The 12,693-nt window shown below is 36.6% G+C and overlaps 1 protein-coding gene across 1 annotated transcript; it reads left to right on the top strand.

The window, feature by feature from the left end:
* Positions 1 to 373: 373 nt before the first annotated feature.
* LOC129360364 (histone-lysine N-trimethyltransferase SMYD5-like) lies at positions 374 to 12,492 on the top strand. Its single transcript, XM_055030537.1, has 13 exons — positions 374 to 490; positions 1,953 to 2,061; positions 2,244 to 2,383; positions 3,970 to 4,091; positions 4,192 to 4,261; positions 4,604 to 4,708; positions 4,909 to 4,971; positions 6,925 to 6,995; positions 7,080 to 7,186; positions 7,391 to 7,447; positions 7,545 to 7,639; positions 8,457 to 8,527; positions 8,917 to 12,492. The coding sequence occupies exons 1-13, from the start codon at positions 398 to 400 to the stop codon at positions 9,056 to 9,058; spliced, it is 1,245 nt and encodes a 414-aa protein (XP_054886512.1). The 5' UTR covers positions 374 to 397; the 3' UTR covers positions 9,059 to 12,492.
* The last annotated feature ends 201 nt before the right edge of the window (positions 12,493 to 12,693 follow it).

Raw genomic sequence — 12,693 nt, forward strand, 5'->3', positions numbered from 1 at the left:
ATTGTAAATTATATATATTTCAGTCAGTTTGTAAGGTGTGTGCTCTTGGGAAGCAGCTTTTATGTTTTCGTTTCACTTTTTTGTTCAACTTACTCAAAAATTGTATTAAAATTATCCCGTTTCTTAATTAGTTTATAATTTCATTGTATCTGAATTTCAAAGGAGTTCACAGACATTCTTCTTATATCCTTTGAATTTAGGGGCTATCTTATATCTGAAGGACTAATTTAACATGTTTGATTGCTTTTATAATTTCAGTTTAGATTTATGAGTAAAATGGAAATTAAGAAAAGAAAAGAAAGAAAATGTGCTATTCATCATCCCACCAGGAGGAGGCGCTGCATATTTTTCTGTATGGTTATCTCAAAGGGTTGAAAGGGTACATCTGTTGTCAAACATGGCTGCTCCCGTGGATGACATGTTTTCCCTCTGTGTGGACCCGGGTAAAGTCACCGGCAGCGTGGAAATCCAGTTTATAGACAACATAAAGGTGAGACTTTCCTGCTTTGTCACATTTAAACAGACTGAAGTTGTTCTGTGGTTTTGTGGCGCCTCAGAGGAGGAGCCGTGCTGCTCGCCGCATGTCGGCTGCAGCTCACTGCTGCATGACATGACGTTATACACTGAGCAACAAATAAAGTAAGGCGGCAGCGAGATCACATTTTAGTTTAAAAGGTTATCTATTATGTTGGATATTATTGCATATAATGCAAACTCATTGGTTTTTCTTTGTTTTCCTTCCCACGATTCACTGAGACCCTTTAGTGTCGCAGCGCAGAGGTTAACAGCTGCCTGGAGCATTAAAACATCTTTGTTTCTAGTCAAATCATCAACATATTGTATTTTGATTAAACTGGAATAGCTATGATGTCATAAAGTTCAAACTGTTGAGTTATTTAATTCATTTGGTAATTATTACAGCTTATTAAACATTAGTTTTATTTTTTTAATAACCTTTTTTTATCAGCTGTTAAGAATTAAAATGTGGAATAACTTGATTTAGCTCGTTAATTAATTCTTTGTCCCGAATTCTTGTGTCTGTGTAAGTGTGCAGAGAGAAAAGAGCAATCATACGACGTCAGACTTCAGATATTCAGAGTTTTATCCAGAGAAAATCAATGCAAGAAGAATGTTACAATAAGCATCTCACCTAGATTATCAAAAGTCCAAGACATTACAAAACAGAGACAAAGAACTGAGTAAAAAAAGACAAAAGAATAACAGAAGATGCATCCTCCGGGAAACTCTCACTGAGCACAAAGAGATTCCAACTTCTGCTGTGAAACAAACCATTTTTTATAGACTGCGTATTCTCATTTAAATATATGCATTAGGAGGTGTGTTCTTTTCCTTTGTGTGGGCTGTCTTAATGTTAATTTTATTACCTCCTGCTAAAGAGCCCCAAAAGCATATATACGGAAAACTTCTCGTACCAGCCGCTGTCCAGTTTGATATATGATTGCAGCTGCAGTATTATCTCGCCTCAAAATGTTTCCACAAGAAAGTAGTTTGTATTTTTAACCAAGCTTGCACACAATGTAATGCTAAATAATGACTATAAGTTTGGATCTAATAAGTAACTAATTAAAAACATGCTTAAAGAAATATAGTTAATTCTAATATAGATAAAATTATTTATAAAAAGTTTTAGTGAACTTTTGAACCATGCTCAGGAATTTGTTAATTGCCTGGCAGACAGTCTAAAGAGATCCAAGGAGTCTAAGACTGTTTTCTGATTAGGAATTTTCTGTAAGTTGTGAGAGTCACCAGCTGTCCCAGTTTGGATCTGTATCTAAGTTTATCTTAACCTAAAAGTTAACTTATGTACTATTGTGCTATTTTAAAATTCTTATTTCAACACAGCCCTAACTAAATCATTGTGGTAAGGGCTGCAGTGTATTTTGCTTTATTCATTCCTTTTTTTCTCAAGCTACTTGTTTGAATGTTTGCAGGGTAAGGGGCTCTTTGCGAAAAGAAGCATCAAGAAGGGAGAGACCATTTTTATTGAGCGGCCTCTGGTTTCTTCTCAGTTTCTGTGGAATTCCTTGTACAAATATAAAGGTATGAAGTGCTGTTCATTGTAGTGAAGTTCTTAAATGTAAAAACTTAAAAAAAAAACATCAAGATGCATACTCTTCAGAATTAAAGCAGGTCTGAAATTTTTGTGGTTGTTTTGCATAAACTTGAACTTAAAATATTTTAAAAGTTCATATGTTTCTCCTCTGTTTTTTGCCTTTTCCCAGCCTGTGAGTACTGCTTACGCGCTCTGGAGACTGCAGAAGAAAACGCCCGGAGACTCAGCTGCAATCCCGCTCTCAGCCTTCCCCATCCCGAGCTCTGCCACGTCCGGCCTGAGCTCCATCAAGCCTGCCCTCAGTGCCAGGCAGGTCCACTCACTGTCCCTCTGCTGCCCCACATCACAAGCTTCAGTGTTTTGCTATTTTGCATTGTTATTTTTTTTTTATTGGTATAAAAAGAAGCTATCTGCTTGCTTCTTACAGTGTGTGTTTTTAATCAATCTAATCTAACATGTATCTACTTTAGAAATAGTTAGTCTGTTATTTTGTTTTCTTTGTTTAGAAACATAGGGGATATTTTGTTCTCGTTTTGATAACTGATGATTTATTTTCTACTTCTGGTATGCTGAAAGACTGAAGTGATATATGGTTTTATCTCCCTCAGTAACATATTACATATCAGCATTATTATTTTAATTTATAATACAACACACAATGTGTTGTATTTCACAAGAATCAGCATCTGAAAATAAAAATGGGAACTCAAAAAAAATAGAAGTAGAAACAGGGTTTAATATGAAGTTAATTAAAATAATATTCAAAATCAAATTAAATGATAATTTTTTGTATCAGTTTTGCTCCTTAATTCATGAAAATGCTCCACTACGAGGAAAATTAAGTGACAGTACGTCTCAGTAAATTACTACAAAATAAAAGCAGGAGGGAAAAAATGCTGACATGTCGGTGGATATATGGTACCAAATTGATGAGGTTAAGCATCTTCATCCGTTGAATGGATGGAACTGTTTATTTATATTTATGTATCTATTTATATTCAAAAGTATGTACTACATTTTCATAATTTAATTATTTTATAAATGCAATTATTAATTTATGCATTAACAATGGTGGGATTTTTCAGTTTTGATGCATTTTGTAAATCTGATTAGAGCCCATGAGCTAAAATGGGGCGAATCTGATCTCTGGACAATTGATGGGTTTTTCTAACGATAATAAACTGAACAATTTCTCCAGCTTTAGATTTACAGTTAGGTTTGCAGCTTTCCTTTAGCAGTTTAGCTGTTTTAAATTCACGGGTATTACATGGGGGTCACAATGCAGAAAAAAACCCAACAAAAAAACAGCAAGTTTGTTTTAATTTCTCGAGATCTAAAGCCTGGAGTTACATTTTTTATCATCAGCATCTGAATAATTTAACTCTGGAGTGTAATGAGTTGTTCGAGCTAAAATTTGGACATGAACATAACATCTTTTTAATATTCAGTAAATCACATTTTTTATTGCAACCAAATTACTTGCCCCCTGCTGGTTAGTTGCTCGATTACACATTTCTCATTTCCACACTTTTTTTTTTTGTTTTTAAACATCAAAAAAACTCCATGCATCATTTTATACAGGTTGAGGAATAGCGTATGTTCCAGAAATGTTTCAATACTTTTTAGAATTAGATTAATTTAACCATTTATAAATATTTACACATATTTCAATGAGCTAAAAATAAATTTGGTTACCCAAGAATTTATTAGATGCACTTGAAACTCACTTCCCTTCGCATGCTTGAATATCTTCTACTTGTATTTTCCGCCTGGGAGATGACAAGACCAATAAACTTAACAATTGCTTTCTTGATTACATTGTGATGCAATCACTTGATTACAAGTGATGCAAAACTGTTTATCACTTTTTTTTTTTTTTTACTGCTGCTCTGCAGGTGATGTACTGCAGCAGCGAGTGTTGGCAGGTGGCTGCAGATCAGTACCATCGGGTTCTGTGTCTGGGTCCCTCTGAGGAAGATCCAGACCACCCCATCAACAAGCTTAAAGATGCATGGAGGTGACGCAGACTTTAACTCATCATTTTATCTCCTCTTGTGTCTTGATTACATTCAGACATGTTTGTTCGCTCGTAATTAAAAGGTATCGTTTGCTTTTAGGAGCGTGCATTATCCCCCAGAGACGTCCAGCATCATGCTGATGGCCAAAATGGTCGCTGTGGTCAAACAGGTGAGTCTTGAATGACTCAAACATGTCGAGTCAGATGCTGCAATACAAAATGTACCTTCTATGGATGTAATTAGATTTTCATCCTGCATTGTTTCATAATTCAAACCTTATTGTTAAATCAGCCATGAAATGAGTTTTAAGATTGATACAGATGGCCTTAATGAGAAAGTTGCTTCATAAAATGTTTGAAATCAGTCAGGCAGGTTACAAAATTAAAGTTTAATCAACATATTAACTAAACCAAAATTAATTTTCAGTTTGAGCTTTTTTTTTTATTAGACATGAATTAAACTTTTGTTTGCCATTTTAACTAATAGACCCCATGATGTGAATGTTATCCAGGCCAAAGATAAAGCACACTGGCAGAAGCTGTTTTCTCACTTCTGCAGCCGGGCGGCGAACGAGGAGGAGGAGATCGCCCATAAACTCCTGGGAGAGCAGTTCAGGGTGAGTTAGCTTCCTGTTGCAGATCTCAGGTCACAATGTGCGTGTGTGAATTATTCTAAATCTGTCAGTTCAAAAAGAACATCAGAGTTCTTCACAACTCAGCGGGCTGCTTTGACTTGAACCCCCACTGTGGCTGCGTTTACTTTATGAAAGGTTCTTGTTCAGTGGGATCTAATTTTTCTGTCCCTTTGTGTTTGTAGGGGCAGCTGGGCTTGTTGCACAGCCTTTTTAAAGAAGCACTTTATGATGAGCATCTCAGTCGGGTCAGTATTCCTCACATCCTTATCTTTTCAGTCTGGCAATCATTCATTTATGATAAGCAAAAAAAAAAAAAAAAGCAAAAAAACTACAAAAAAGCAAGAATTTTTGGGGGGGTTTTCAGAGCTGGTCAGAAGTTTACACACACTAATAATCGGAATGAAACAGGAACGGTGAACAGTTTTTTGTTCAAGGTGGATTCGTAAAACAAAAATGAATATTGGGGATTTTTTCAAACCCATGCATCATCAAATATGTTCATTAAACCACCAATAATATTCAGTTAAGTTTCTCTTGGCAATTTTTCATATCCTTTAACAATTTCTTACCATAAAATTGTCGCCATTAAACTCAAATGAAATGTGCAGCTGCCATGTTGGATGAGTCGAATTTTGTCTGGAGAAATATTTTGTGTTCAGATGAGACAAAGATTGAGCAGTTTGGGAGTTCAACCCTCACAAGGTGGTGGCAGCATCATACTGTGGGGTTGCTTTGCTGCCACTGCACAAACTATATGGAATGACAAAAAAAGGATGACAAGCTTAAATCCACACTTAGATCATAAGTTTTCAAATCCACATGAATCTGTTTTTCTGAATTACCTCCTCAGTTTCAGTCAAGCTCTCCATGGTCTTCCTAATGATCTCATTATTTGACTGAAGTGTGTTGAAGCAGAGACGAATGTAAACGTTGCAGGTTGCGGCCCTGGAGGACTCGATTTGAAGGCCTCTCAAGGATGGTTTTAACTTGAAGGGAAGAAGGAGTTTCTGCAAACAATGATCTTATTCACGCATTAAAAACTGGTTCTGGGAAGGATTAAGTGGGCTGACATATGATTTGTGAACAGGATTACCAAAGCCTGGACCTTAATCCTATTGAAAATTAATGAGCTACACTTTAAAGCTGAGTCAGGAAACGAGTCACTATAATAAACTCAGTGGATTACTAGCAGCTGGTGAAACGGGGAGTATATTTTCACGCAGCTGGCAAACAGCAGAGATGTGTTTTTTTCCCTCTTGAAACAAACACCTGTGAATCTACTTCATTCTGCCAAAGGTGTGATCGTCACTTGGTTGACCCAGGACAGGAAGTATTCAAAATAACGTAGACCTGAACCTGCATAAGAATGTGGAGATGGTAATGGGCTTTGTCAGAGTTTCATGCAAAACCTCGTTCCTTGCTTTCCACTTACTGTGGATCCCTTCACATTACTGAGATCCACCTTTTCTCTGGACCTGAGAAGTTTCAGAACAGAAAACAATCGCAAACAATCTTCTACTACGTGTCACTTCAAACACTTTACATTCAGAGCTCAGCAACTCAGTGACAAACAATGCAGTTTTTTTTATCTTTCATACATTTATGTATGTAAATATTTATGCCAAAAACAAATTAAAGCCAAAGTCTTTGCTGGTTTGCACAAATTGACTAAATAGGTGTAACTGGGAAGGGATATTTATCTAACTGTGGTGGTGAATGCTTTGTTTTAGAACTTCAACATTTGGTTGTGAAGTTGTTTGTATGATATTTTCATAATTAAAGACAGACTGATTCAAATACATAGTTTTAAAACTATAGAAGTAGAATATGGGAAGTTTTTATTAGTGCTACATGTATAATTTAACATGTTTTAAGCGCTACTTTTATCCCATGCATGCAGCATTTTACAGAGGATGGTGTTTAAGTACATGTGTTTTTAAAGAACTTAATAAGTTGCAGTTTTTTTCTGATTTGTTAACAATTGTAGATTTTACTGTGACCAAAAAAATAGATTGGATTACTTTTCCAGTTTTTTCTGCTCAGTTTATTCTCAGTGTTGGAGTCAGTATGCCTTTCTAAATGTTGCTTCTCTTATATAAAAATATTGCAAAATAACTCACTATGCGACTCTTATTCAACCAAACAGTTACGGTATTTGTAATCTGAATGAAAGTAGTAGCTGTGTATCTGTGTTGCAGTGGTTTGTTCCTGAGGGTTTCCGCTCTCTGTTTGCGTTGGTGGGAACAAATGGCCAGGGCATCGGCACCAGGTGAGCCTTTCCCCTGCTCCTTCCTTTAACTGTCCACATGCTTGCTTCCGGATCTGTTTGAATGTAATTTTGTGTCTAATACAGCTCTCTGAGTCAGTGGGTTCATGCCTGTGATGCACTGGAGCTTCCTGACCAGCAGAGGGAGCAACTTGACTCTTTTATTGACCAGTTATACAAGGACATCGACAAAGGTCACTGTTTTATCTCAGTACTGCAGTAATTTCTGAAGTAAATAGATTTATTCTCTGCTGAGGAGATTTGCAGCTGTCATATTGTCTCAATGAGAGCTTGTTCTAGTCTGTATTGCAGTTTTCTGCAGTGGATTCATGTAAAATGTGTGCAGATACCAACAGAAAGTCGAAACTAATGAACATAACTTGTGTGTTTCTGTGCAGAGACGGGAGAGTTTCTGAACTGCGAGGGTTCTGGACTTTATCTGCTGCAAAGCTCCTGTCAGTGTCAGCGATGTTCTTTGTTTATCTCCAACAAAAAGGTTCTAGTTCTAAGAGTAGATTAAACCAGAAAGATTTCCATGTTTGATTCTTGCAGGTAACCACAGCTGCATCCCAAACGCAGAAGCGTCCTTCCCCAACAACAATTTCCTGCTTCACCTCAATGCCCTGAGTGACATCAGCCCAGGAGAGGTCAGCTGACACTGCTGGATTCACAGTGATGTATTTTAGTCTGGCAAAGACGGGACAGAACATCCCTCTATAGTCTAGCTTGGTGTTCTCCCTTGTCAGACGGTATTAGAAGGCTGAGACGTCCAGAATCGGAGTGGGTTTGTCAAGCTGTCAGAAAGATTGAGAAGGCTTGCATCTGCATGGCACAGTAATGTCACAGAAGCTGTGCTACTTTCACAGCAAATCTCTCCTGTGGATGTGGGGGAAAATATGAAGAAACAGGGGGATTTAACTTACTGCTGCATTGTGCACAGAACAAAAAAAAAAATGTTCCTGCATCGTGCACCGACAGGAACATATCATTTTCTTTTTGTTCTTGGTAAAAATAGCCCAACTTTTCAGTGGTCCCCACACAATCTGGAAACATGTAGAAATTGTAGATTTGAAAGAACCTGTGTCAAAATAAGTTGCTTTAATTATAGGATGTTCATAATTGTTCATAATTCAATCTGCTCTGTCCATTGTCTCTGTTTATTCCTCCATTTTTACATCAGTCTGTTCATATATCTGTTCGTCCAATTATCCATGCATTCATCTGCTCATTTGTTTTCTATTTCTACCAAGACGTAGAAAATTTATTGAAAGGAAAGGCGTAAGGAAAATACGTTGGATTTTCTTTACATCCATCTGTTTGCTCATCATCCATTTATTCCTTTCCATTCATGCAGTTGAAATTTTTGCATGGAAAAAATGTGCTGGAAAAGTGAAGCTTGTGTTTTTTCCAAGAGCGCGGTTTCTGGTCTGGGGTCCTCAGTTCAATTTCATCTTCTGTGTTCAGGAGATCTGCATCAGTTATTTGGATTTCTGTCAGCGGGACAGAAGCCGACACAGCAGACACAAGATTCTGAGGTAAACGCACGTAATCTTTAGAATAAATCATTTAAAGGCGGGTTACACTCTTATGGATTAAATGTGGATCAATAAAAAAACCCAGCAGGCTCTGAAGGGCAGTCCTGAGGCAGAAACGGCATAGCTGCTGCTCATTGATCTGCTTGATGTCAATCCATCTTCAAATTACATTCAGTCTCAATAACCCCTGAAGTCTTAATGCGATCTGCTTATTTCAGTTTTTAAAAAAGTGCATTTCCGCCCTTGGTGAGTGTTTATATCATGCTAGCTGATTAAATTATTTGAAGTATTCACTAAAATAGTTGAATTCATTTCCCTATCTGTCCATCTCTTAGTACCTTCAGCTGTTTCTGTGGGTGCAATATCTTGACTGAGTGTTTTCTTCACAGAGAAAACTACCTGTTTGTCTGCTCGTGTTCAAAGTGCACGTCCCAGATGGACGAGCTGGACGTCACATCTGAGGAGGAGGAGGGCGAAGCAGAGGGCGAAACAGAAGGGGATGAGATGGAAGATGAGATGACAGATGTTTGATGAAAGGCTCTGCCATATTGTTCTCAGCTTTTCCCGTCCCTCTGAAACACGAGGCCAAAAAGAATAAAGACCAGCTGAGACTGTGATCTGCATATCCAGAAGCGTGAAGTGACACATTTCACTCTGTATTTTAGAGATCTGTTGTCAGATTATACAGAACTACAAGAGAGCAATGGAAACTGTTTCACTTGGTTGCTTTAACTCAAAAGTATTTTTTAAATAGCTGGAAATTTACCTCTTGATGTTGCATTTATAGTTTTTTTTCTTTATTTGGTTAAATCTTCTGCGAATGATTTGATCAAACATTGACACGCTTATAAATCCAACAAACAGTGAACAAAATCAGTATTCCAGATGGATTTCTCACAGTCAGCAGGTGGGCAGAAAAAGTTGTAGGGTTCGAAAGTCTTTATTAAGTTCTCCTGTTTCATTCTTTACTCAAGTATTTTTGTAGCTTTTGAAGGAAAATCTCACCTACTATTCATATTTTTGTTGTTTTTGTAAGATAAAACAATATGTACACTCTCCATATTTGTATTTGGTTTTCCGTGATTTTTAAATTGATATTTAGAAATGCTCAGGATTGGCATTTGTTTCTTCTAGGTTTTTATAATTATCAGTTGGAAAAATCTGAACAAAGATAAATGTTAACCTTTTTTCAGCAGATCTGATAGATTCGTATCTTCAGAGTTATTTAGCTCTTTTGCTTTCAGTATAAATCAGTCTGGTCAGTGTAGCATCAGACGCCATGTGGTCAGTGTTGATGGATGTCCTTCCAAATGCAGTGGTTGAGCATTAATAATTAAGTGCTTTGAGATAAACGGTTTGTGTTGCTACTCTTTTACTGTGTGACAGAATCAGTATTAGGACTACCTTATACTAAATAATGTTCCATACATTTTGACAAATGCTCAATTCACTATAGTCCATTCATGCACTTTTCAAAGCATGACGACATTAATTATGCTGACATTGCTGGATTTTTTTTCCTGGTTATTATTAAGCTCATCTGAAACATTCATTATGGATATATTATCAAAACTCTCATCATGTTCTGCTTTGATTCTGCGAAAGCCTTCATGTTACACAGGCCTGCCACAGGTAAAAGTTGAATAAGTGAACCCTGATAGTTTAGCTGTTTGTAACTGGTTGCTAGTTTCAGCGGCACATACGAGAACAAGTGAATGTTACCTGTTCTCGTTACGAGGTTTTCATGTTTTCTTGTCTGAGCAAACTACATCCGTTATTTCTTCTGGAGATTCTAGCAGTTGAAAGCTATGGAAGAGGATTAGGGTCACTGAAAAAAACAAAAGCAAAACCAAAATAATTCAGACTTTTTTATCTATTAGTTTAATCTCAGACTTCTGACTTTAAGACAGGTGGGCAGCTGGAAGCAAGCAGCTTCAATGACAGAAAGAAAATTAGACAAGAACTAATTTTCTTGAGGAACATGTTGGATTTATGGCATTTTTTCCATGGTTGATTAAAGTAAAAATTATTTCATTTTTCAGTGACTCTAATCCTCTTGTGAAAAGCAGAATTGTCTGTTCTGAATTTATTTCTGATTCAAAGCTCTTCATCAGCAGAGCAGAAAACCAAAAACCTACCACAAATCTTCCTGTGCTGTTAGAATTGCAGGCTCTACCAAAGAAGCTTTTCTCTTTAGCCAACCTTGACAGAAAGCAAGGAATGTTTAGCTTTCTGCCCTTTTAAACTTATTTCATACCTGACTTTAGAGTATGGCTTTTATTTCACAATAACAACCTTGTAAGTTGAAAAGACATACAGTGAAATACAGTTTGGTTTTCATACCACGATCTATGTGTTCCAGTTAATGCTCATGTAATGTATTATGGAGACCTTGAGTGGAAAATTGCTCTGTCAGTTACTGTTTGGCCTTTTATTGAGAGCTGTATATCTCGGTTGCACATGAGCGAAATGGCTGCTATTGCCTCACATCAAGCGATATTTCAACAACTGTAATCACAAATCTGAACATTTTCAGCTGCTGAGAAAAGAGCTGAAATGCTTAAATAAACCCTTCTTCTCAATGCGCATTTATCACTTCCAGCTGGTTGCATACGTTCCATGCAAAATGTGTTACAGCAGCAAACCAGCAGTTGTCGTTTTTATTGCACTTTCATAGGCTGCTGAAATTGGATGTTCGTTTAGTCATTTATCTGCCTTCATTACACCGAACAGAAAGGCAAATATTTAACTCCATCCATATTAAATCTAAATCTTTACTGAAACTGTTTTTTTTCCCAATGGAGGATTGTATTGATCTTGTTTCACAACAGAGTGTAAAACGCAAATAAAGCAAAGGAAATTAAACAAGAAACAGAAACCTGAATTAAACTATAAACCATACCTCCAAAATGTCCCTTTAAAAAATAGCTTTCTCATAGTATGCATATTATTACTTTATTTTGAAATTTATCCATGAGCAGGCCCAAACAGACAGTAGAACTTTGACTATAAATTTGAGATTAAGACATGGCAAAAGGAACAAGTAGATAAATATAACATGCGTAAGAGTTTTTGAGTGTCCCTGTGGGGCGTTGAGAGACTAAAGGAGGCATTTCTGCTTTAAAAAAGCCATTTCACTAATTTGCAGCGTTTCATTTCACTAACGCACCTGTTGCTCACCCAGTACCACTACAGGCTACTCGCAAAAATTACCAGTGCAGGGGGCCGATTTAATCAAGGTCTGGAGGAAGATGAGTTTCTTTTTGACAAATTATTAGAAAAAATTGAGGGAATAAATGTGATGCTGAGAAGTTCATATTCAGTTCATTTTTCAAATTGGCTTTTTTTCCCCCCCACATACACAAGTCAGCAAGTTAAATGTCATATTGATTGAAACACTAAAGTGATTTTCATTTATTAGGTGACAGTTATACGCACTCCTTGAGTTTTCTGCTTAAATGTCAGTGATTAAAAAACTGATTTAAAAGAGCTGTAAAAAGTAACTGTCAGAAACCGTAAGTTCTGAGTAATAAAATAAAATGTTAATTTGTACAGCGCATTGCAAAAGTATTCACACCACATGTCTCAGCATTTCACTTTTTGCCACTTAACTGAAAACTTCATTTTATTGGGGTTTTTTGTGAAACACCAACGTAAAATATTGCATACCTATCATTGTGGATGAAAATTTGTATTCAGTCAGTCTGAATACTTTGCAGAACCTTTTAATTACATCTGTAGTTCTTCATGTCTGCCGCAGCTTTGCACATCTGGAGAATAAAGACGATCTGGTCATGTTGAGCTTGCTTCAAAAAGTGCAGCCTGAGGCCACAAAGATCACAAACAAGTAGGATTTTCAGCATTGTCATTTGCACAGTCATTTCAAAGGATCCCTTAATGATCATCTTTGCCATCTGTTATGATTGATCCAACTGCATAGGCATTTTATCAATAAAAGCACTGAATTAAAAAAATATTTTGCCACAGTCTTTATTTGACCTAAACCATTACAATTTATATTGATCCATATCCAATACTTTTGAATGTTGTTTCCATAGCTTAACTTTGTTTATACTGGCACAAATAATGCAAACGTTTAAAAAAAATTGTTAATGGCAATATTTCAAAATGTGGCCTTAAATCCTTTCATATACATCAGCTGAAGT

The sequence above is a fragment of the Poeciliopsis prolifica genome, unplaced genomic scaffold (assembly GCF_027474105.1).
Source record: "Poeciliopsis prolifica strain line A6 unplaced genomic scaffold, Auburn_PproV2 SCAFFOLD006, whole genome shotgun sequence".
Lineage (NCBI taxonomy): Eukaryota > Metazoa > Chordata > Actinopteri > Cyprinodontiformes > Poeciliidae > Poeciliopsis > Poeciliopsis prolifica.